The sequence below is a fragment of the Vigna umbellata genome, chromosome 1 (assembly GCF_029865625.1).
Source record: "Vigna umbellata cultivar VRB3 chromosome 1, Vumbellata_1.0, whole genome shotgun sequence".
In the NCBI taxonomy this organism is placed as follows: Eukaryota; Viridiplantae; Streptophyta; class Magnoliopsida; order Fabales; family Fabaceae; genus Vigna; species Vigna umbellata.
In genome coordinates, this window is record NC_142165.1 from 44,738,008 (window position 1) to 44,763,840 (window position 25,833).

Sequence of the window (25,833 nt, forward strand, 5' to 3'; positions counted from 1 at the left end):
TGATGAAGAAAAAGGGGTAGGAGTGAGAGAGGTTGGTGATCTTTGAAGAAGTTGTGGCTGAGGTCATCAAAAAGGTATTGATGGAACTACCTGGTTGATGCTTGTGAATGAGTTTCCCAAGTTCTCATGAGTTTGAGTGAAATTCCGAAGAACTTGTACTCTTGATGCAGACACAATGTTATAGATCTCCATCAGTAACAGAAAAATAAAAACCAATTACAACTAAGTAACAGTTGGTGTAAGAAAAATATATTAAGAGCTTGTAAGTTGAGAGAAGAAAATATTTTATAGTTTCCTAGAGATTAGAAAAGAAAAAACATTATCACACTAGGACTTGGAACTTACAAAACTTCGGGTTTCATGGCACATGATCTCAGAAACTCCTTAATTACATGCATCCCTACAAACTGAAGCAGGCTTATAAGCTATAACCCCCCATCTCTCACTCCAACACACGAAAAAGGACTGCACAGAAATCACTAACTTCAATTCCAATACCGTAGAAGGTTAAAAAAGATGTGTTTGTGTTAAAAGATCAATCACTAAAATCAAAGCTTCCACTGTGAGAGCTGCTGCCATTGTGACTATGCAAGGAAAGGCCTCTCAAGTGGCCAGCCAAAGTAGCACCATCCTTTTTATTTTCCTGAAAATATCTCTCCCTCTCAATGTGTTTTGAAGGTGGTGGTGGAATTGCCATGTGAGGAGGAATCACAGCAGGTGCAGGACAATTATTAGCTTCTCGAGATGGCTCCAAAGATAGTGGTCTTATTAACGGCCGATTTAGTCTCTCTTCAAGCAAACCAAAGTGAGGAAACTCAGGTTCCCTGTTTTCATCTTCAGGCCTTGCGCAAGCCTTTCCTTTGCGTAATCTACCACCATTGTTCATAACAAATTTATTAGCCCACCTTCACACTATACTCATAAGCTCGGTTTGAAGTTTCCTTTTTTTTAATAATCACTTAACAGGAAAAGAAACTAAAGAACTAAAGTGAATCAAATTCATTGGGTAAAATAAATAAAACGAAAAGGAAAGGGATATTCATGATACTGTTTCATCCTTGGTAAGAAGGGAATAAGTTTTGATGAAGAATATACAAGGTACCTCCGGAATAACTGTTCTGGTTCTTCTTCCTCTTCTGCTTCTTCACACTCCAAGTGATTAGCTATTGTCATGGCTCTGCCCGAAAGAAGTGCATCATGTCTTGTAAGAACTTTCTGGAGTTGCTCGTTTAATTCAATTGCTCGAGAAACTATCCTTTCATCACTACATACAACCAGAGAATAAACAGTCCATGGTAAAAATTTAACATTGAACAAAGAGGCATTCATGTGAAAATACATTAGTATTACTCAAATTTTCTTTAAAAGAAGTTCATAAAAATATTGCCGGTTTCAGATCAAATAACCATTCGAGCAATTGATTATATTAAAATTATGATTCATGAGTAGCTGCTTATGGATTATTTTCTTAACATTCTTAAGAATTATTCATTAGTAATTTCCCCTAAATACATCAATGTTTCCATTATATTATATTATATTATATATATATATATATATATATATATATATATTAGCTGAAAAAGTAAATAGCATGTTAATCTAATATTCGGCTTACTTGGTCAAAAATAACAAGCAATATAAAAAACTAAAAATTAGTTTTCTCTTAGTTAATAACAAAAATCTACTGCATATGAATCATTGAAATTGATCAAGCATCAGCAAAATTTTTAAGATACCACGGACCAGAAGCAAAGGCATTACAATCAACCCTCTTAACATTTCAAGTGTAGAAATAAGAAAAAAAATTGTATATGTTTATAACAGAAAGATAATTTTGGAGCAGCCTTACCGAGAAGTCATCACAAGATGCATTACCCTTTGCTTCTGAAATGAACACTGCTCAACAAGATCAAGAGTGAATTCATCTTTTGCTGCCTAGGAAAGAAAAAAATATAGTTTCAGCTAAAGATGAAATGTGATTGTTTCATGGTTCATTCATATATATCTCAGGGTACTTGATTCACAATAAAATATATATTTCAAGAACATCATAGCGATTTGTCCAGTTCCTTTCTATTGAAAGCATATGCCTCACTGAATTTTGAATTTGTTATACAAAAGAAGTTCTTAATGTTTCTATACTAGCTCTGTTTATCATCATCAATCACTATCTTAGGCCATTCAATCTCCGCCCTTGTTGTCAATCTCAACCAAGCAAAACAAATGAGAAAGACTATTACTTTGACTGAAAGTTGAACAAACATAGTAGGATGTGTGGATGCTAAGATAATTCATGTATGAATAAAAAATAAGGAACAAGTCATATTCTAGAAAGAAAAATATGGTTTCAGGATGACAGGTCCTTGGCTCACCTGAGGATGCTGGGCATTAATGGCATCAAGGACTTCTTTTAAAACTTCTAACGCATTACTAGCCTTTTGTATAATGCTGCCAAACACAATTGCAGAATAAGAGATGTGCTTATCTGGATCAATAAAATAATTGCAGATTAAGTGATGTGCTTAGCTGGATCAAAAAAATGACATCAACAAACTATTTTTAGAGTAATATTTCTTCTTCTCCACCAGCTCAGTGGAGAGGTCTCCAGATAAAGAATAGTCCATGCTTCTGAATTTATCAAAAAAAAGGGTGGGGGGCACTAGCAGAAAGAATCTAATGAAAATACATTTTCAAATGTAGTTCTTTTCATTGTTTCATTTGATAAAAATGATCAGTACATCCATGCTTATCTAGTAAGAGAAGGATTTCTAAAGAATCTGTCCATAAGCATACCAAAGATGAAGATAAGTCACCTAGATTCAGCAACCGTTTGGGACTCTGCTTGCTGATGTCTGGTCGGGGCCTGATCTGTGTTCGGTACATTGTTAATCCCATTAAGTTGAGAATTAGAACGATTTGATGGGGTCACTTGATCCCTTTGAGGAAACTGCACCCCAGCACTCTGGAAAAGAGCAACACAGTTTAATTTTGCCAAATAATAAACTAGTATGACAAAAAGTTGTTTCCATATGATCATTTCTGTCACACAAAAAAAATAAACAGAAAGGGGATACGAGAGTCATGACTATCTATAATTCAGGTAGAAAAAATGGTCAGAAAGAGAAATTTATTAGCAAAAATTACAGATCCTCAAGGCCTTTGAAAGGGAATTTACAGCATATTTATGGCCCACCCATAAAGGAAAAATAACATCATTTGCTAACCTAACAAATTTGAGATTATTCTTCCAGCTTCATACAAACTTCTAATATAACCTTTATACCAAAATCAAAGACTACCATATGACCTGGAAACCATACCCAAATTCAGTATATGCAAGTTAGCACTAACTATCTTCTTCAAATATGAATTCAAGAATAGGGTGTGCTATATCAGCTTCTTTCTTCATTATTCATTCCAGTAAAAACCAAAACCTCACATTATAAAACCCATAATGCCTAAATTACTTCACTTCTTTCCATACTCTGCTAGGGGAATAGTCTAGCTGCCAATTACTAATCAAATAATATATATCAGAATCTTAAGGAAATCTCAGGGTTGTACTTCACATATCTGTACCTACCACCAAATCATAATATGCATTATAATACTGTGGAAACTTTCCAGAAGCACCGCCAACGGATGTTTGTGTGGCATCTAGTAGCAGAAATATCCGCTCCCTTACAGGAAAATCTGACTGTATGCAAAGAAGAAGAAGAAGAAGAAAAAAACAGAGAGAGAGAGACAGGGAGTAAGAAAAAATAACTTTGATAAAGAACAATAGTCTGTGGAGAAAACTCACTTTTTTCTTCACAATTTTTACAAGAATAGGGATGATTCCTGTATCAATCACCTGCTGGTGAACATGATCTCCAATATTGTTCATCAACATTTCCAGCAACTAGAAAATCAACAGATGATACACAAGTTAGTACTACACGTATAGGAAACTAAGTAATATAAATATTCAAGAAGAGAAAATCGCATAGCCAATTTTCATTTAAGGTATGCTGAAAAAATGTCATGCCAAATTATCTTCATATAAGTTGTGGGTGTAGTAAAGACTATCTAGAAAATTCACATATAATACGATAAACAGACAAATCCACGAGTTGCTATACTCACCAAAACTGCATAAAGTTGAATATTAGGATTCTTGTAACCCAACCTCTTTTTTATAGCTTTGATGACATCTCTAGCCTGCCTGAATATTCAGAGGAAATAAAAAAGGATGCTCAATAACAACCACATTACTTGTAGCCCAGGATTACTCTGGGCACATTTATGATGCCACAAAACTTGAACGTCGCATAACTAAAATAAAGTTGTGGGGTACCTTTTATCATGAGCGACTAATTCACAGATTTCAATATTTTTTATCCAATCAGTTTCAGCCAGTTTCTCACTTGTTGCAGCAATGACCAGAGCTGCCATTTTTTTTTCTGCATAAATAATGTCATAATTCAATAAAATATAAAATTGATAAGATACTTCAGACTAGAAAGCAAACATTGACCACAATAAATATCAATTGAAACTAAATTAGATCCATTTTCACTAACTAGAAACAAACGAGATCTATCAGCAAAGAGACAAAATATAACCTTAAATAATAATAAATCCAAATTGAATACCAAACAGAGAATAAGCATTAGTGCCTTGGAAGAATAGCACTACATAATATAGTACTATAAACTAAAACATGGGTTCCATATTGCATAAGACTGTTAGCCATTGTATATGTAATTTCACAAGGGAAGTGGAAGTTAATTGATCAACAACACACAAAATTAGTTGCCATCACAAGACTCAGAATTTGTCCTATATAAAACATCATCCAAGATAGGACAATTAAAGTGATCTCAGCAAGAGATGAAACTCACATGTTGTGGCAGAATTAGAAGAACAGTGTTAAACTAAATGCCTAGCAACCAAATTATGAACCACCTGTATGACATGAGCGACCTGCTACAGCAAAAATTTTAAGGCGAGATAGTTCAGCACTTAACTCAATTCCAATGTCAGTTCAAAGAAATGGAACTGAGGAAAATGAAAAAGAATTATAGTCTTCGTGTCCGCAACCCAAATGATCAGATCTTGATTAAGGCAAATCAAAGACGAAAGCGAAAGTAAAAAGTGAAACCTTAAAACAAAACTTAAAGCACTAATGATTCATGGCCAAGGTAGCACACACTTGGAGAAAAGACTACAACAGTAGTAGTAATTAAAAAATATATTTTTACCTGGAACAAAGACAAAGATCACGAGGAAGATGCCAATCATTCACTGATGAACCTGGGAGAGGTTCGGCATTCCAATTGCAACCCAATACCGAAGATCAGTTTAGCTGCTGCTTTCTTCTTACCCAGAGAGCTTTTCTTTTTAGTTAGCTTTAAAGTTGAGAGCTTTTTAACATATGATATGAAATAGTTAATTGGGCAAGTAAGTACTAAAGTTAAAGTTGTGAGAAATAACCAGGTTCTCAAAGAGAGATATGAATGAAAGTGTGCTGTGCCAATAAATGAATAGAGTAAGAGAAGAGAGAGTGAAAAATCTCAAGGTTTGGGTTTGGTTTGTGTTTGTTGTTTGTTAGGTAATTGAACAAACTACAACACCGCCAGGAGACCTGTCCCTGTCTTGTCGTTCTTCTCTCCAAAAGCTATATCTTCTTTTCCAAGGAGAAGCTGCAATTTGATAACCTCACCGTTTCTTCTGTACAGTTGCATGTGCTTCAACCTTTTACCTGATGACACGTATAATTCAAGTTTATAATTATTTCTTAGAAAAAGGTTTTTAACTAGATAAAAAAAAATCTTGAAATAGTTATTCTGCCTTTTTTTCTGATGATATATTTGGTCAGTATCATTATATATCACATAGTATTATTATTTTTGCAGTCGAGTTAAATCAAACCGATATAAATTAAATTTAATTAATTTGATTTGAGTCAAATTGAATTTAATCAAAATAAATCAATTGAATTAAATTGAACTAAAATGAACTCAATCGAACTAAAATAAGCCGACTCGAATTTAACCAAAATACACTTATTAGAACTAAACTAAACTGAAATGAAATGAATTAAGTCGAACTGAATCGAGTCGAGCTAAACCGAATAGAATTGAACAAAAACGAACTAATCTAAACTGAATTGAACAGTTCAAACCAAACCGAACAAAGCCAATCTAGGCCGAACAAAGCCAATCTAGGTCGAACCAAGCCAAGGCTATTAAAGCTGAACTGTTGGAGTGTTGTTGGTTCAGTTTGAACAAAATTGGATAGCAAGCACATAGCTGATAATGAACGAAAACTAAAAAGAAGACCCTAATTTCCTTCAATTGAATTACTCACTGACCACATGTCATAAAACATGTCATCACAAGTGGCAAACGTTAGTAATGAAAGATGTTAACGTGGCCAGACGTTAGTCAGCTCGGCCTATTTTTAACGACGTTGGTTTTGGATGACGAAAATGTATAGTTTCCTTAAGAACAAGGATTAAAGTGTATCAAAGTTTGAAAGAGAGACTAAATCTAAACTCGTCTAATAGTTGAAGGACTAAAAAACATGTTTAACCCTAAAAATATTTACAAAGTTCTTAAAACATTAATATTAAAATTTAATAAAATACTTTATTACATTTTTCAATTGAATAAGTCTTGTTCTGAAAATGTTAGACTAGTTAAAATTTATAAGAAAATAATTATATTCACTTCACACAATGAATATACTGTACATATATAATGAGTGCATATTTATGCTCACATTTATGCTTTAAAATTCAAATTTTTGATGGGATAATTGTGCTTAAATGGTTGGTTTTAAGTGAATTTGTGATGATTGGAATTGTTGGGTTTGGGAAATAAAGAGACGTAAAAAGTGAGTTTTAGTGCATAAATTATTCTTCGATGTTCTAATGTTTATTTGTGCAGCTGAGAATATAAGTTTTATTGGTCCAAATGGCAATTGAAGGCCCAAAATCAGATTTTATTTGAAAAATTCAGAAGGGGCTAAAGTGCAGATAGAAGAAATTTTAAGACATTTGTGTAATTTTGGAAAGTCAGAAAAGCTAAAAGATAAAATTCAGTTGTTGAATTAATGTAATTTGGAAATATCAACAGAAAATATCTTCCAAATAATGTTATAATTATCTAAATCTTTTAGTTATTTGGAAGATATAAGATAAAAGATTTTGTCAACTGAATATTCAGAGTCCAAGCCCAATCAAGCCCTATATAAAGAGACCCAGAGGGGACTTCACTGAATTCATTCATTCTCTCATACTCCTCTCACTTTTCTTTCATCTTGTATTCAACTCCATTCATGGAGAGCTAAGCATCTAGGGCTATTCTGCTGTAATTCCATGATGGATTCTGAGGTTATGTTCAGTTAATGCAATTGTTTATTTTGATTATTAATTTAAGTAATTCTCTTTGTCTTTCATCTCTCTATCTTGTTAAAAGTAAAGATTTTTGCATCATAATGTGTTTGAATCTACATGCATATTGATTATATTCTAGGGTTTCTAGGTTTAATTGAGAATCTACTTTGATTTAATTTAGGAACTTTCATATGATTAAATGATTTTTACTATCAATTGAGAATGTACTTTGGTTGGTAGTAATAATTTCAACTATAATTAATTGAGAATTTACTTTGATTGATTAACTTTTAACTTGGTTAGGAGATTTAAGAATAGACATGATTAAACACAATAAAATTTGATTGAGAATGTAGTTTGGTTGAATTTATTGTGAATAATCTAGAAAGGTTTTACATTTGATTGAGAATTTAGTTTGGTTAGATGCATGATCGCCCTCAAATTAATTAAGAATGTACTTTAATTAATTTGAAACTTAAACAATAATCAATTGAACAATTATCCGTGGAAAAGCAGTGGAATTAGCCTATTTCATCATAACTGTTTTTAAGTTTCTTATTTATTCTTTAAACACTGTTCAACTGTTACTTTTATTCATAAGCATTGCATAACATTCATAAGATTCAGATATTCGAAAGCAATTCCGTGTTCGTTGGGAAACGACTCAGGGTTACGTTAACGCTATCTACTTTCTTAAATACTACTTGACAATACTAGAGTTGCCTGTAGTATTAACCTCAACGACAGCGTATCAATATACAATAATGTTTTACTTCCCTAATATATAGTATCAATATACAATAATGTTTTACTTCCCTAATATATAGTATCAATATACAATAATGTTTTACTTCCCTAATATATATCATCTAATAACTACGGATTTATTACATTTCAATTCGTTTCATAACATATTTTTTACTAATCAAAACAACTATATATAGGTTAAGCTATATTAAAACTTTTTATAACGTAACTATTTGAAACTATAAGATTAAATAATTAAAATTAAGTTTTTTTAAAAATGATTCATTGAAATTAAAATTTGTTGGTTGAAATTTAATTTTTTTCCCTAAGCCTGATCCTATAAGCAAATTTTCATTTTATTGAACAGTTCAGAAAGAAAAAACTGTTCATCCGCAGCTATACAATTTCGAGGTTTGAAGCTATACAAATAGAAATGGTAAACAATTTTGGCACTGGATTATGAGATTGGCCAATTGGCATCTTCTATCCTCAGACTGTATTTACGGGTTCCTACCTGGTAGCTGAACCAGTGACAGATGATATTCAGCATGGCCTTTATAGCCAGTAGAAAAACATTTCATATATTCAGAAGAAAAATATGATAATCATCACATACCTGTCTAAAAATGGCATTAGTATGTAGTCATGAACCAGAATATACATGTCAAATCATGGAAGTGAACATGTCAAATATACATGTTCTACGCCCTCAAATCAAATCAAACACACAGTTGCACGAATAGCATCAGCATTCTTGAATGCTGTTATTGAAGACTTGGTGCACCTTTGGCATTGCAGATATGGGAGGAGAATGATGGATGGCCGATGAAGTTATGCAAAGATTATGTCAGACGAAAACAACAAGAAGTTTTTGTAAAGAAAAGTACTTGAAGAGCAAAAAGAATTCTTCACAATCTTGTTGTCGATGCAAGAGATATCAGGATTGAAAGAAAGGGAGGCAGTGGCGGTATCAGTGATATGAACGGGTGGGATTGAAGAATCATCCAAGAAGTGCCAAAGAAGAAAATTATCTTCATCTAACTTTAATGCAATCGGAGTGTTGAACTTGTGAAGAGAAAAAGCAAGACGTAGCGGAAGATGAGGAAACAGAGGCCATGGAAGACCGCAAAATCAACTCTTGATATCATGTAACTATGTTGAATTGAATATTACACACAGACACAGACAGCTAGAGGACTTTATATAGTGGTTTGGTAACACACAGCGGTTATAACAGCTGTTTCACGTAACACAAACAACCAAATTCACCCTTTTTTTTTGTTATTTATTTTATTATAGGTTTAATTAAATTTAATTTTGATAATTTTTTGTATTGCCAAAATCCTCTTAGTTTATGTAGTATTAATTTTGACTTCTTTTTCTTTTTTTCGCAAATTTATAAATATATTTTATATATTTATATGTTTGTATTTACTTTTTATCAATTATGTAATACTTTAGTAAGATGATTTACTAAATTAGAGTGTTATAAAGTAAAATACGTTTGTCAAAGGTGCATGTTAAATAATATTTTTGTAGTTAAGTGAAACTAATATTTAACATGAAACACTATAAATTTATCATATAATAAAATGTTAAAGATTAATCTTGTTTTCTATAAAATATTAAACAACGTTAAACAATCCATTGAATATTTAATATCTACAGTAATTTAAAGGTTTTAATTATAAAAAAACGCATGATATATATATAACTTCAAGACTGTATTTTTGATATATAGAAAAATTATCTATTTAATATTTAACAAAGGTAACCATATATTCAATGCTCGTAAGTATACAAATTTAAATTTTAATGATAATATTTAAAAATGCTACATATATTTGAATTATATATCCCAACGTAATTTTATTTAATAAAATAAACTTGTGCATACAAAATTTAATAAGAAAACAAATGATGAATATTATTTATAAGAAACAATACACAAATATAAAACCAAATTATCAAAATAATAAATATAATAAGAAAAGGCAAAGATAAATACTTCTATATTATGAAAGGAATCAAGAAATGCTCATCCAACTTAAGATTAACTTATTCCTAAGGATTCAAAATGTTAACTGGAAGTATAGAATTACAACAAAGTTTACATCCCTTAAAAATTATTTACAAGCTTAGATTAAACTTCCTCTCCTCTTAAGTTTATCACAAAGATAATTATATTTATAAGTGAAAGTAAATCCTTTCTTCCTAAGTTGGAAACATTTTCTAATTTATATCTCAATTTCTACATCTTTCTATTCTTTACTTTTGTTTTTTATTTCAAAAATTAGAGTTTTTCTTTTTCCTTTTAATTTTTAATTAATTAACTACACTTTTTGTTGAACTTTTTCTTTAATTAATCGAACGAAACCAGGGATAACATAATTACTCATTACTCATTTTATATTATCATTGAATAAGCTTCACCCATTCCCTCTATTTATATATAAAAACATTGCATGGCATCATGTCTTATCCGAGCTTGGTCTTATCCATATGTTACTCTTAAAACACTCTCTGAATATTTTTACTAACTACTTGCTTATAGCTTCAATAGTTCAAACTTTAAATTAAAAAGTATAAACACTCTGGAAAAAGGTTTCTTTTTGGAGAAAATTTGTTTCATATAAAGAATTGAATAGGAAAAGAAAACAATGGTGTTGGGTTAAAAAAAGAGAGTAAGGGCTTGGTTTGAAAATTGGTGTTTCAATAAGCACACGACTCTAATTCTTTTGTTGCTGAAAATTGTCTTTTCAATACGTACACGACTCTAATTTATTTGAAAACGATAACAATAAAAATTCTCAGTATTTTTTATGCAGATTGAAGAATTTGAAAAAACGCGAAAGATTAAAATTTTATAATCAATAATAACTGAGGGACTAAACAGTTTCAAGCATCATAATAAAATTAAAAAATCAGACATCGTCGTAATGGATTATAAAAGTATTTTACTGGGTCCACGACTTCGTATTTTTGCTTCAAGTTGCTGTTGAGATTGGATGTGTGTCATTGTTGTTTTGATTTAGTATTTAATTCCTATATACCAGTAATCATCATTCACCTCACTCAGTTATCGCAGGTGGTCGTGATCCCTCGCAGCAAATTGTTACAGAAATTCACAAAATGGCCTTAGCCATGGTTCGTAGGAATGTCATCACCCACTACTCCAAGTTTGCATCTTCTTGGTCTGTGTTGTCTCGCCATTCCTCAATCCACAACCCTTCCTTGGCGTCTGTTTCTCCGTTTCATAGCCAATCTGTTGGTGGTGGTGGTGGTGGTGGTGGAGGATTGCCATCTTACATGCGTGGAGCTGTGTATTGGGAAACTAATAAGCCTCTGTCAATCGAGGAGTTTCACATGCCTCGCCCCAAGGCCGGTGAAGTTCTCATCAAAACCAAGGGTAAGGGTACCCTTCAATTCTTGTCAATTCTTGTGCATGCATAACGTTAATGGGAACGAGGGTCTCCCCCAAAATTCAATTTTTCAGTATTATCTAATGCCATAATGTATCTTTTTAACTCCATCCCGTTCAATTTTGTTATACATTGATACGATTAGAGATGTCGAGTGAGAAATGAAAGGGGGTGAAAAAAATTGAAGGCTGCCTGTAGAGTATACAACATTTTAGATAACCACCACTAACAGTGATTGTTTCCAAAGTAAAAGAAAAACACTGTGGAGGAATCCTAGCCTAGAGTCCAAACGAGAGAATGAGTTGGGATTAGGGAATGGTTTGCTTATTGTCGGATATAATTGTCTTTTGGTGTGGTTATTGATGTAGCCTGTGGAGTATGCCACTCTGATCTGCATGTTATAAAGGGTGAAATTCCGTTTTCCAGTCCTTGTGTTCTGGGGCATGAGATTACCGGTGAGGTTGTTGAACACGGACCACACTCTGACAGCAAGACAATTGAAAGGTGAAAGATATTGGAAATGTGAAACCCTTTTTGCTGCTACATATTTGTGTCACTATTTGAAAATATTGTTATTGTAGAATCTAGATAATGAGCAGAAGGAATGACAATTTTGCATGTCCTTGTTTCAGGCTTCCAGTAGGGTCCCGAGTTGTTGGGTCCTTCATCATGCCTTGTGGCAACTGCTCCTACTGTTCAAAGGTAATATTGCTTAGTACTCAGTCTATATTATATCACATGAATCCTTGTTCACCTCTTGATGTTGTCACCAAATGTTATGCAGGGCCACGATGATCTATGTGAAGCTTTCTTTGCCTATAACCGGGCAAAAGGAACCCTCTATGATGGTGAAACTAGACTATTTCTTCGAAACAGTGGTTAGTATCATTTAGCTATTATTTCAAGCCTGGCTATGGAAATTGATCATTTTCCCCCTGCTGTACGACCCAGCAACTGCAGTAGTGATTATGATATTATCAAAAAGTCTAGCAATTTGACTTTCTTTGTCATATTTTCTTTATCATCCAACACAAGCAGCATCACTATGACACCTGTTATTACTTGATAGTATTCACATACTACTAATCCTGAAGCTTGTCAACTTCCTTTTTCATGGAATAAGGGCAAGCTCTCAATATTTTTTGTTTGCACAAGCTTGATTGTAATGAATTATAACTTCCTACTGAGGGTGTGTGCCCATAATGCCCATTTTTTTCTCAACTATGGTATTCTATCTTCAGCTTGTACAAATATATATGTTCTTAAAGTGTGTTTATCCCTAATTATAGAATCATTCAAGATTGGAATACTGAAAGAGTTTGCAATTTATAATAGGAAAACCAGTATACATGTACAGTATGGGAGGGCTTGCTGAATACTGTGTTGTGCCAGCAAATGGAGTGGCTGTACTACCAGAATCATTGCCATATCCACAGTCTGCAATTCTAGGATGTGCTGTTTTTACTGCTTATGGTGCTATGGCTCACGCAGCTCAAGTGCGTCCTGGTGATTCTGTTGCTGTTATTGGAACTGGGGGTGTTGGTTCTAGGTAAATAATCAATTTTCAAAATATTTTTACGCTGTTAGATCTTCATCTTGCTGTGCCTATTGCACGTTGTATTTGTTATCTAGGTCAACAAGAAAAGGCAGACTATTCTTGTTTGTGGTACTTTATATTTTACCTCTGCTAAATATGGTCAAGCCTAAGAGTTTGGAGCTTGTAATAGCCATTTTATTCACAATTGATTATTTCTATGTGGCCTAAGTTACGCTTGAATTGTTGAAAACTAGTTCTGAACAATATACATTTAAGAGTCTAATATTATTCAAAACATTATATGTGCCAGCCACTAGGCTATTGAGAACCTGAGATTTAAGAAGATTTGTATAAATTATAAACAGCTCTTGTCACTAGATCAGTTGATACTCATTTACAGAATTGTAGGCTTCCTATGTTGGCCATGTATGAAAGCAACTGGCTCTAATCAAATTGTTTTCCCGTTTAACTTTACCACTCATTCCAGTTGTTTGCAGATAGCTAGAGCCTTTGGTGCTTCGGAAATAATTGCTGTGGATGTTCAGGATGAAAAGCTACAGAAAGCAAAGACATTTGGTGCTACTCACACTGTAAATTCAGCAAAGGAAGATCCCATTGAAAAGATAAATGTATATGCATTTGTCTTTTGCCATGCTGTTTACATTTTCCTTAATTGTATCTACCTTGAATCAGAAAATTTGTTTTATAAAATCTATAGCCCTTTAAGTAACTGCTGCTTCAATAAAATTTAAAAAGAAAATAAGCTCATAGATTTCGTGCTTATATTATATTAACCTTGACATACCTAATGGCTTGTGTAGTCTGCCAAATCACGTATTCACACCCACACACTCGTTCTATCTATTGGCTCGTGACATGTTATCTGCTCAAACCATCATGATGATGGCATCATTTGATCACTTGAAGACACCCCTTTTTAATTTTTTGTAATATTTTCACACAGGAAATTACTGGTGGAAAGGGTGTTGATGTAGCTGTGGAAGCCTTAGGGAAACCACAAACATTTGCTCAGTGCACACTAAGTGTGAAGGATGGTGGAAAAGCCGTAATGATTGGACTGGCACAAGCTGGTTCTTTAGGAGAGGTGGATATAAATCGGCTTGTTCGCAGAAAGGTATGTTCTCTGTATGTATATACTTTACTGTTTATGTAACCAGTACTCCCTCATAAACCACTCACTACCTCTATATAGAATGAATTTAAATGCTTCATTATGATTATATCATGTTAATATTTGTTCTGTCAGCGACGAGGAGGATGCAGTGAATCAATGAAGTTAACCAAACAAATCCTTTTGTTTTCTGCAATGTTGATGATTGTATTCTCTTTTCATCTAAACATATTAAATTTGTGTTTGAGCAGATACAAGTTATTGGCTCGTATGGAGGCAGGGCGAGGCAAGATCTTCCAAAACTAATTAGATTGGCAGAAACAGGTATCTTCAATCTTGACCATGCTGTTTCTAGAACATACACCTTTGAGGATTCAGCCAAAGCATTCCAAGATCTTAATGAAGGAAAAATCATTGGTCGAGCTGTGATCGAGATAATGTAAGTCTATATTCTCAGCAGTGCTTTTCTGCAGCATCAGCTCTGCTTCTCACAGTCCAGAAGGGTATATGTGGTTTGGAGTTGCGAGGTGTTGGTGCCCTGAGAACACAAATGGAGAAATGTCTTTTTATGTGTCATTGCAGGGACATGTTCAAATAAAACTATTTTTCCTTTTTGTCCATTGCTTTGCTTCGTAAACCAAGGTGAAAGAATAATGGTCTCTGAATGCTCATCATTTCCCTGTCATAAAAAATGTGTTGAAGGTATGTAAAAGTAACGAAAATGAATTTAATAAATTTAACTACTTTTTGAAAATTATTTATTTCCATGAAACAATATTTTTCTCATCTGTCTTAAGAGAATAGAGTGTGTTAAGTTTTGGAATAGGAATTAGGAGAATTGTTTTTTATCAAAGTGAAACCTAAACTTATACAATGTATTCATGTTAGGTTATTACTAGTTAAGATTGATTTAATATGGAGTTTGATTATACTCTGAGTGATAAAATATAATTTTTAATTTGTGGTCATACTAAGTTTTAAAAGCAAACTTCTACTTAGGATAAAAATATCTAAATAAGTTCGTTTCACTGGAAAATCAATTTTAACAAAACTATTTTTGCAGGATTAATTCCATTCAAAATGAAATGTTAGCAAAAATCAATTTTAACAAATCTATTTTGCAGAATTAATTCCATTCAAAATGAAATGTAAGCATAGTTGAAGTTCAATTTTTTGGAAAAGAAACTTGGTTACCTTTGACTTATGTCTCGGCCGAGTCAGATTATTTTAAACCGAAACCTTTAAGATATTGGTAGACCATATATAAGGACAAACATTTTTTTTTATGAAAAATCATATTGATATTTAAAATTAGATTTTGTCAAAATCCATTAAATTATTTTTTAGAATAGAAATAGAAACAAATAAATATTAAAGAATTTCTTTTTCAAATTGTTAAAAATTGAAGAAAAGTATCATTGAAGTAGAAAACAAAACACAAGAAATGAATGATGAAAATTAAAACAAAAATATAATATACAAACACCAATGATAAAAAAGTAATTATAATGGTCTCAAAGTTCATGCAATGTGCATGAGTCCCCCTGTAGAATGCTAAAAAAACCCTTCCCAAATAGAAATATTAATAATAAATACCTCTAACTATAAAAATTAATAGTACACAAACCAATACAAAAACAAGTCACATCCTTTAAAAATAACAATAATATATAAAAGAAAGACTACTAAAATAGAATATTTAATGTGAAAGAGGAAAATATACATTTAATTATTTTATGGTGAAAGAGGAAAATATACATTTAATTAGATGTCAACTTAACGTATGACCCATGAGCGGTACTAATTCACTCTTAAAAAAATTTCCTTTTAGGAAGTGCTTCAAGTGGGGGACAAAAAAAACCACAACCCCTATGACTCCTCTTAAGTGGATTATGGTCAAAATTAAGGTGAGTTTAGCCTCAATCCCATTACAAAACTTTTATCTTTCATTAATTTTTCCTCTATAATGTCTCTAATATATTATTTCTCTTGCATTCCTTGCCCCACCGGCAAGATGCTCTCGCAAATTATTTTATTTATTTAATAAATACATTTTCACTTACTTGTTTTCTGCTTTATTTTTAAATTCTAATTATTAGTCTTTGTTTTTTTCAAAAATGTATATTTAGTTTTTCATCCACGTAAAAAAAATATTGATAAATGTTAAACTTAATATAAAAATCATTAATATCATGTATTAGGTAAGTTTAGTTTTCTCTCAATTCAATTTTATGATGATAAAACATGTTAATAAATTTTAAATTTAATTATAAAAATTATTGAAATTACAGTATATTACGTCTCAATAAAACATTAATTACAGCATATTTCGTTCCAAACTAATATATATACAATATAAATGAAACAGTTAAGAGCACCGGCCATCCATTATTTTATATACTTTTTCTTTTCCATTAGGTAATGCATATAATGATTTTTGGTGATACAATAAACACTTTTTATAAATTCTGGTCCATTTTCATTTGCCCAAGGTGCATCTCACGTTTCTCTTTCTGCACCTCCAATAAATCTAATAAAAAATAAACTGACTAAAAATTTCTAATAAACTAACTAACTAGAAATAAATCATATTTTGAAAAAAATATAAATTAATTCAAAATTAAAATGTTATTGATAAAGCCTGAAATATTATCATGTTTGATAATAAAAACCTATTATCAAACAAATAAAAATGGAGCACTATACAAATTAAAGGTGTCACTATTTTCAAAATAAAAATTGAAAGAAAGAACATTTTATATTTTCAAAACAAATAAAAAACATTTAAATTTGTTATTTAAAAACCAACCTCTTAAATAAAAATCATTAACCAAAAAAATTAAAGTACTATACAAATTAAAGGTTAGGGCCAAGACATTTGTCCCTAGTTAATGATATACCCGTCCGGGTAATAGCAGCATCAGCTCAAACTGATAATCAGTCAAAATGGAGACAGATTTGGTGACAGATCCGGAATGCTTGTGATGCCCTGCCTGTTCTGAAATAATTTCCTAGCTACCATATGTTATCAACAAAACAGAGTAAAAAAATCTCTTATACCTGTTTCAGCTACTATTGAAGAATATAATAAGTAATGTACAAAATTTCTGAAACAAGCATACATACATGCTTGTCCATCACCAAAAAATGGAGCGGAAAACTACTTAGTCTCTACTACTGTCAACGCAATGGATCAAACTCGCTCCTTTTAAAGTTCCAAGTTTTACTGTATTTGCTCCTAGCACAGCCTATTCTTCTTTCCACTTGTTAATATATCTGAGGAAAGCATTGGCAGGATTCTGTCTAGGTGGAGCTCTAACACGAGTAGACCTACGAAGTACAGATTCATCTATAATCCTGTGCATCAAATCCTTTGACCTTTTCTGGAGTTCTGAGCTGTAAAAATACAAATAAAAGGAATGAATCACAAAAGTCAAGAAACGAATTACAGAATAAAATCCAAGAGTAATTAAGATAACACGGAGGCAGCTTTCAATCTTCTTAACCATTCCTATATAATTCAAATGTTTATTAGATAAACTACAACAAACTTCAACTATTAAAGTAAATTTAAATCCGAAAAAAGATAGGGAATCACACGCTTTTTGGTAAAAACTAAATAATAAATTACACTTATCTTCGTTTCCTCAACTCTCCTCACTACCACATCTCTTAATTTTGCATGGTTATCTTTCACATTCAACTATTTAGTTAAATATAGTGTGTTTATTCACACCATTTAGATCGTAAACATGATTGACGGAAATCATGTTATCTATTCTATCACGGTCACTAATATAACCACTTTCGAAATAAATTAGAGTATACCACATTTCACTTGAATTGCAGCTGACAACTCCATAATATATTGATTGGCCAAACTTGGAGATCATTCTACATAAAAACAGTATCAATCTAAAACCACACATGCAACAGCAAATTTCTGATTTACTCCTGCATTTACTTTTATCGGCTAACACTACAAGTGACCTTAGAAGTATGAGTGCATATTGGACAAGTCTAAAAACCAAGGCTTCTGTTGTGAAGTATGTATCAAGATATAACTAACCGTGCAAATAGAAAACAAAGGAAAAAGCTATCCAGGTATTCCTACGTTGAAAATAGAAAACAAGAGAAAAAACAAATCTAACTCACCATATTTTAGTATAATATTTTTGTAGTTGCTTTTGCAGTGCCCTTTCCCGCTCACCCTTGCAATTTAGTGAACTCATCAATGCATCGAGCTATTCAAGCAATCAAGCCAACAGAAAAAGAGAATTAGAAAAGAAAAATGTCCACAAAATAAAATAACAAAGAGAATAAAGAAGACTATCATCATCTAGTACCTCTTCCTTACTGCTGTAGTATCCCCATTCCTTGGAGTCAGAGCTTTCAACAAATATCCTCCCATCTCGACGGAACCACCAATACCTATTGTAATCTCTGTCTTTACCTAAAGGACTTCTACGAACAAATCGTTTCTCCATCTCCTTTTCGAAATATTCTTTCTGTGCAATAGGCAGTGTCAATAAAACATCAATTTAAAGAATAGATAACAATCTAAACAGGGAGACAGGCAGCACCCTCTGTTCTTCACTATTCTTCTCTGACAGATCCTCCTTATCAGCTTTCGACTGTTTTGGTGATTCCTTTCTGGACAATTCTTTTCCATTTTTAGTTGGTTCTTTCAGCTCTGAATTTAGCCTCTTATGGGTCTTTTTTGAAACAGAATTTAAAGGCTTGATCTCACTACAAAGTAGGTTTGAAAGGAAATAAAGTGAAATGGATAACCACCAAATTGAAGATGTTTTATAAATATAAATTGGCAAGCACAAACAGCACACAAGACAAAATCTAACCTTCTATCCAATTGTCTGTTTTGCCCAGTTGGTGCTACCTCTACAAGACTTTTCTCATCCATGTCTCCATTTTTAGTTGGTTCTTTCAGCTCTGAATTTAGCTTCTTATGCGTCTTTTTTGAAACAGAATTTAAAGGCTTGATCTCACTACAAAGTAGGTTTGAAAGGAAATAAAGTGAAATGGATAACCACCAAATTGAAGATGTTTTATAAATATAAATTGGCAAGCAGAAACAGCACACAAGAAAAAATCTAACCTTCTATCCAATTGTCTGTTTTGCCCAGTTGGTTCTACCTCTATAAGACTTTTCTCATCCATGTCTCCATTTTGTATACCATGATTATCATTCGTTGGGACTTTAGCACCACTCAGAAGCCCATCCACAAATCCATTGCTTCTGGACTCAGCTTTCAACCGCTCCTTTTCTTCTCTTCTCCTCCTACCCTTTTCCAATGCTTCTTCCCTTCTAGAGGCCCCAAGTGCCTGCCGCTGTTCAATAATCTCATCTAACTTTTCCCTGAAAATTGCAGTTTCAAGGGCTTGGTTGACCAATTTGGATAAGATTTCTAATTTGGCACTGACATCTACAAGGCCATAATGTCCCCGTTTTATAGTTGCTTCATGGTGCCGCAGTTCAGGAATATTGATCACCTCTAGGAAATAGCATAAATATTCAGTCCAATTATTCATTGTAATCTGAAAAAAAAAAAAGTGAATGAGATATTGTCACATTAAAAACAATGATGAGAAAAGCATTACCCTCACCAAAGATACCAGACATAAGAAGAAGAAATACTTAACAGGGCAAAGGCATCTCACAAAATATGAACAATTATCTCTTACTGATACTAATACTAGAAAAAGATAAATGCAAGTCAGATGTATAACCTTAGACTTTAACTTTCGGTTCTTCACAGCCGAAGAGTATTCATCATCATCTTTGATGAGAAATCGAAAAAGTGCTGCATGAGATTCCACAAGGAGAACCACATTGCTATCCTTATGACAGATTGCATTTTCAAAATCTTCTAGAGAGTAAGGCCACAGGTGCAACAGTCGACCAAAGGAATTAAGCAAATCCCAAACCATTAAGAGATCCCCAACACAACTCATTGGAATGTTGAAGTCTTTTGATGGAGAAGGACGATCAGTGAAAACAGGATCATCCGGACCAGGTTTCACCAAGAGATCATCAATTGGGTATTTGATAGCTTCATTCTTCTGTTGAGCATTTTCTGGAAAAAATTGCAGCTTCAAAAATCCTTTTCGATAAAATTAAATTACAAGGGAAAAGAGGGTTTCAAGGTTTTTTTGATAAAGAGATATTATGTATGATGATACCTATACCAAGTACAGGGGAAAACATATCACAGCATTGTAGTTTCTAAACAACAAGAAAAGATGCATCTGCAGTCTCCGCACCACCCAATTTCAACAAAATAGAAACAAAGAGGAGCTAGGGGAAATTTGAATTCCAAAACTTCATGCCTTATAGTAGTACTGTATTATGAAACAAATGACTTAAACAACTCTACCTTTCTCTTGGCAAGAATCATCAACTTGTGCCCCATCCAACTTCTTCCTTTTACTGTTATCAGTGTCTTCCAGTGATTCCTAGAATTGATACAGATAATAATGCAATGCAATTCATTAACAAAATAACAAACCAATCATAAAAGCCATATATTAGAATATTAAACCCATATTCTTGTCATTTATCAATTATATTATACTTCTATAGAAAAAGTGAAGCAGAAGCAGAAACTTCCATGTTTCCCTTATTCAGCAGTCTACCTCATTTTTCCTTTTCTTGGAACAAATTAGAAGTCCATCTCTGTAAAAAACCCTCCCTCTTAATTCTTCAGGAATGTCAGTTGATATTCCATAACTTTTTGCTAGTTCATCATGTAAAACCCATGGGGCATTCTGGCATGTAGATTCCCGAATGAAAGACTTCAAAATATTTCTACTAAAAAGCGGCTTCTTATGCACCAAATCTTCTGCACAGAGTTCAGCTTGTTCACTTATATTTTTGTTTTTGTCAAGCCAAGCTACCTCATAACAGAATGTGTCAACTCCTTTCTGAATTACTTTTAATATTCTGCATGGATGTACTTCATCACCCTTTTTCCCATGTAGTTCAGCACCGACAAACAAACGTTTCTGCAATTTTTCACCAATAGAATCAGCAAGATCCTTCAAAGGGAGCGTGCCTACAAAACAAAAGGATCACTAATCAGTTCAGCAAAAGTGAAAAGTATTGCAACATTTTTCGGATGAAATGCAATGTATAATCAAACTTGAATCAACAACATTTTAGGCAGCAACTCTTTACATGCATGGCTTGTGTAGCTGAGTTTTTAAATTCTTAGAAACGTGTCTTTTACTATTTTACACTACTGTTCACAGAACACAAATTCAAGGAGTCTTCAACTCCAGACAAGTTGTTTTACTGCTTTACACTTCGATTTGATCGCAGTAAGTACTGCAAACATTATAACTTGAATAGTCAAAAGTCTAATATATACCTCAGATACAAGGAGAATAAAACAAAATATCCATGCTCACATCGCCAAGGACTTATCTAGAAAAAAACTGAAGTTCTTATGTTCATCCATAAGATAAACCTAGACCACGCTTTAATTTGCTGTACAGCATTCTGTGATCAAAAGTTAGGACCTTCTACAACGCACAAATGAAGAACTATGTAAACAAAGATATATCAAAACTGAAACTCCAATTGACTCTACGTCAATAAAAAGACAACATGTAAGCATTATAGAGATTAATCTTATGGGTACACATGAATAGGCTTAAAGTCTTAACAAAGAAGTGCACGTGTTAAACCAGCCCCATAGTTATTCACTAATGCAATAAAATATTAACTTGTTTGTCAAAGCCAACTCATTCAATCTAGCTCACAAAGGTTAGCAAGCACACGACTCAGGGTATCATGTTTGAGGCATCAAATACTGAAGCATAAGTTGGTATTTGATATGATACCATTCTGAATAAATATGGGTATCTTAGTATCATCCCCTTCATTAGACAATAGAAAACTACACAGCCAGACGAAATAGGAAACCATTTATACACTGTATGTTAACCCTCTACATTAACCTCCAAAGCCTTCATACAAAATCAGCAGCTACAGGAGGTATCAGAAGTGCATACAACATCAGAGTTTTTCATGCAGAACAAAAAAATATATACGGCAATACGTAAAGTAAAAAAGGTATGCATCATCATGCCAACAAATATTTCTCCATAACAGAACTCGGAGAGTAGTTCTTACTGTATTGAATAATCCCTAAAGCAGTAGTCATTAATTCCTTAGGAAACTGTTGAACTTTCTCAGTAGCATGTTGTTCAGACACTATGGCCTCTTCATAAGTCAAGCCAGTTTTTCCAGTGACTTTACACATCCAAACCCTCTGACGGTATTGATTCAATCGCTTCAAATAATCACTGTCATATGTTAAGGAATCATTATCCTCTCATTGCCGGGACCAGGATGGAATGACAAAGACATTATTGATTAAATATGCAACAACTAGCCTAAGACGCTAAAAAAAGGACAACTCAATCAACATTTTTTAACCACTTTCAAGTTAAAGCCAACAAAGTAATGATGTCAAAAGTAAAACAAGAGCAATTGAAGATCATATAGGATACGGATAATCTCGAAAGATTTCTTTTGTAAATCGAATTTGGTAAACAAGCTCGTCTGGCTTCAATTCCTCAGGGGGCTCAGCCAAGGCAAAAGGCTTTCTCCTTAGAAGAGGCATTGGGTAAGAACCTCAGTTCTTCTCAAAGACCCGCACCTTCCACTGAGATTTTTACAGAACAGAAATCAGTCAATGGTATGATATTAGCAGTTCAATTGATTGATGGCAAAAAAATAAAAGAATCTCGACAGTTAATGAACAAGCAATGAGAAATAGCAATACAGAAGCCACTGGAAATGCATATATTCCGACAGTCTGAAATACATTTATTCTAAGAATCTGAACTCTGAATCACGTACACGAAAATCATTCATCTGTGAATTTTTATCAAGAAATGCAAGGAGAGGGTAAAATGCCTTAATTGCTTTTTATTTGGTCTCCTTGATCAATCACGAGCAGCTTGAAAACTAAAGAAATAAAACACGAAAGCTCAGTCTAACCCAAAACTAGAAGATACTCTTCCCTCGCCGAAACACACCCTCGACTGCATCACAATCTCGTGATTCAAGCTCACTCGTCCCAACATCTATTTTCAAAAGCAGGAACCCTAAGCAAATTCCAAAGACCAAAATCTATAACAACAACAAAATCAATCCACAAAAATCTGTACGACAAAAAAGAAAAATAGTATCACCAAAACCAAGCCTATAACCAATGCAACAAGAAAGAAACCAACACAAAACCCCAATACTTCCGTTCGAAAACCCAAAAGCAAGAACGGCAGAAGAAGACAATCGCACAAATTCATACTTTCCAATAAATGCACGCAGCTTAAGGCCCTACATTGAAAGCCAAATCGCAAAGCATTGCAGAGTCCCAAACCCCAACAGAAGAAAACCCTAAAATGGGTCCCCAATAGGGATCTCAAAAGGCGTAAACTCCAGTGTACCAAAAAACACGCAAACGCCACACCAAAACGCGGCACCGAATATCCAAAACGCAAATCGCAAAAGAAACATAAACGACACAACGCATTCAGAAGAAACTCCGAAACCGAAACGAATGAACAATTTAGAATCGGCGAAAACCCCCAGTTCCCGCCACAACCCGATATTAGGTAATTACAGTTGAAAATAAATTAATTAAATAAAAGAAGGAAAGAAAGTTGCAGAGTGGAAGAGAGAAAGTGGGAATGGAATAGAAGAGAGGGAATGAGAGAGTGAAGAGAGAAGATCTTACAGTGAAGAAGTTGGTGAATGTTTGAAGGGAGAGCGGAGACACTTGTGTTTGCGATGTTGTGTCTTCGTTTTTGTATATTCCGAATTGCGAGCGAAGAAGTTTCTCACCTTTTCTTTTTTTTCTTGCCTCCGCTCCTTGTGTGTGGGAAAAACACACTATTCTTATTTTTATTTTTATTTTATTTTATTATTTGCTTTTTAATAATATTTTCATGCCAAATTTCCAATTGCGACTCTTTCCACTTTAATATTCTGGCCCTACTCTGCAACACGTGTTTATTCTCAATGCATCTTGCAATTCAAATTTTCGGAGTTTTCAACCAAACACTTTTTTTTTTTGTTTTATACTATTTTTACTTTTCACAGTCATAAATAACCAAATGCAATACCTGTGTTACTAAATGCAATAAAAATCAAAATTGAAAAATATAATTTCAATATTGCACTAATAAATAAATGCAATAGAAGAAATTAAAAATTATTACTGTTATGGGACTCTCCCATATATTAATACATGTTAAAAAACTAAGTTTGCTTGTTCATTTTAAGTTAAGAACATTTTTTATGCGACTTGATATAATCCAGACAAGGTTGTTACATTGTGTTTGAATTACAAACTTATCATTATAAATTCATTTCAAATTTAGGGAAGCCATTTTAAGAAACCTTCCATGAAATATATATATATATATATATATATATATATATATATATATATATATATATATATATAAAGCTAAGAAGAAGTGAGAAGATGAGGATACGTACTGAAAGAAAATTTGAAAAGATTGGAAATAAGAGTAAAATAAGGATTAGAATCATTACATTTGTTTAATTTATGAAAAGTTTAAAGATTGTGAGAATACTAAAACTTGTTTACTTTAAATGTAGTTTTGGATGGGAAGATTATAGAAATGCAAACATACTAAATTGTAGAAATAAACAATTGAAGTAACTTGATCAAAATTAGGGAGAACAATAGAAAAAAATATGCTTAATTACTATAATTTAATAAACTTTGCAATTTTTTTTACAATGATCTATGTAGTTCTTGAAAGTGTTTCTTCTCTAGAAAAATTAAATAGAAATAAACAACTGAGGTAACTTGATTAAGTTTTGGGAGAAGAATAGGGAAAAATATGTTTAGTTATTATAATTTAATAAACATTGCAATTTTTATTTTACAATAATCAACGTGGTTTTAAAGTGTTTCATGTATTAATAAATAAAAAGATATTAAAAAATAATTTTTATTTCACACATTTATTCTATTTATTATTAAAATGCAATTTAATTTGTATGTATATAAATTAAGTTTGCATTAGTAACTTACAAAGATATACTTGAAATAAAGATGCAATTGATTGCTTCGGTGTCGGAAAAAAGTTTGTTCGAATTCACGTATTTCCGTCATTAAATATTATTAAATATTATTACAAACACAGCAACTCCTCAGTTTTTATTATAATATCTTTCGGCACATGCCAATGTTCGAAAAATAAGTACTTTTACAAATGATATTAAAAAATTCTTATTGTAACTAATATTATGAATTCAACACATGTCATGGATAATTACACACGTTTTTTTGAAAAAAGAAAAAATACATGACATTCTTTTTTTTTTTCGTAATTCTATGAAATTGTCATATCTTTTAAAACAATTTCGACGTGCTATGTTTTATAATTACTTGTTATATATTTACACCAAAGGATGTTTTTATATTCAACTCAGTCAAATAAATTGGAAATATCTTCACGTATAATATTGAAGTACACCTTTACATTCTAAATCATACATGGTTAATTAGAAATACTCTTACATGTGTATAACCTTATTTCACCT

General features: G+C 32.5%; 3 protein-coding genes across 5 annotated transcripts; 1 reads left to right on the plus strand and 2 right to left on the minus strand.

Annotated features, from left to right (window-relative positions):
* Nucleotides 1-233: 233 nt before the first annotated feature.
* Nucleotides 234-5,664, minus strand: LOC124820879 (TOM1-like protein 5). Of its 3 annotated transcripts, none has more exons than XM_088103319.1 (11): nt 5,247-5,663; nt 4,887-4,968; nt 4,340-4,445; nt 4,129-4,207; nt 3,806-3,904; nt 3,587-3,700; nt 2,817-2,965; nt 2,376-2,451; nt 1,853-1,938; nt 1,103-1,264; nt 234-869 (listed from the first exon to the last, which is right to left on the minus strand). In XM_088103319.1, the coding sequence occupies exons 3-11, from the start codon at nt 4,435-4,437 to the stop codon at nt 536-538; spliced, it is 1,197 nt and encodes a 398-aa protein (XP_087959445.1). In that variant the 5' UTR covers nt 4,438-4,445; nt 4,887-4,968; nt 5,247-5,663; the 3' UTR covers nt 234-535. The 3 variants fall into 3 exon arrangements, with proteins under 3 accessions (XP_087959445.1, XP_087959446.1, XP_047148617.1); XM_088103320.1 differs by having other exon boundaries at nt 4,887-4,971; XM_047292661.2 differs by lacking the exon at nt 4,887-4,968 and having other exon boundaries at nt 5,247-5,664.
* A 5,330-nt stretch (nt 5,665-10,994) lies between these two features.
* LOC124820882 (GroES-like zinc-binding alcohol dehydrogenase family protein) lies at nt 10,995-14,842 on the plus strand. Its single transcript, XM_047292667.2, has 9 exons — nt 10,995-11,141; nt 11,220-11,540; nt 11,922-12,057; nt 12,186-12,255; nt 12,338-12,431; nt 12,889-13,102; nt 13,578-13,719; nt 14,055-14,225; nt 14,474-14,842. Exons 2-9 carry the CDS (start codon nt 11,264-11,266, stop codon nt 14,663-14,665), a joined length of 1,296 nt encoding a protein of 431 aa, XP_047148623.1. The 5' UTR covers nt 10,995-11,141; nt 11,220-11,263; the 3' UTR covers nt 14,666-14,842.
* Nucleotides 14,843-17,048: 2,206 nt separating this feature from the next.
* LOC124820881 (DDT domain-containing protein) lies at nt 17,049-24,142 on the minus strand. Its single transcript, XM_047292664.2, has 12 exons — nt 23,990-24,142; nt 22,758-22,912; nt 22,378-22,550; nt 20,877-21,295; nt 20,618-20,696; nt 19,971-20,317; nt 19,339-19,778; nt 19,082-19,228; nt 18,806-18,971; nt 18,569-18,730; nt 18,378-18,466; nt 17,049-17,618 (listed from the first exon to the last, which is right to left on the minus strand). The coding sequence occupies exons 2-12, from the start codon at nt 22,868-22,870 to the stop codon at nt 17,471-17,473; spliced, it is 2,283 nt and encodes a 760-aa protein (XP_047148620.1). The 5' UTR covers nt 22,871-22,912; nt 23,990-24,142; the 3' UTR covers nt 17,049-17,470.
* Between the last annotated feature and the right edge of the window lie 1,691 nt (nt 24,143-25,833).

Coding starts and splice junctions, on each gene's coding strand:
- LOC124820879 (XM_047292661.2), bottom strand. CDS start 5,286: ATGATTGGCATCTTCCTCGTGATCTTTGTCTTTGTTCCAG. Junction 2,452..2,816: donor CAAACGGTTGCTGAATCTAG/GTGACTTATCTT, acceptor TGTGTTTGGCAG/CATTATACAAAAGGCTAGTA. Junction 1,265..1,852: donor CATCTTGTGATGACTTCTCG/GTAAGGCTGCTC, acceptor GGTTGTATGTAG/TGATGAAAGGATAGTTTCTC.
- LOC124820882 (XM_047292667.2), top strand. CDS start 11,264: ATGGCCTTAGCCATGGTTCGTAGGAATGTCATCACCCACTACTCCAAG. Junction 13,720..14,054: donor ATCCCATTGAAAAGATAAAT/GTATATGCATTT, acceptor ATTTTCACACAG/GAAATTACTGGTGGAAAGGG. Junction 14,226..14,473: donor ATCGGCTTGTTCGCAGAAAG/GTATGTTCTCTG, acceptor GTGTTTGAGCAG/ATACAAGTTATTGGCTCGTA.
- LOC124820881 (XM_047292664.2), bottom strand. CDS start 22,870: ATGCCTCTTCTAAGGAGAAAGCCTTTTGCCTTGGCTGAGCCCCCTGAG. Junction 20,318..20,617: donor TGATTCTTGCCAAGAGAAAG/GTAGAGTTGTTT, acceptor AATTTTTTCCAG/AAAATGCTCAACAGAAGAAT. Junction 18,972..19,081: donor AACAGACAATTGGATAGAAG/GTTAGATTTTGT, acceptor CCTACTTTGTAG/TGAGATCAAGCCTTTAAATT.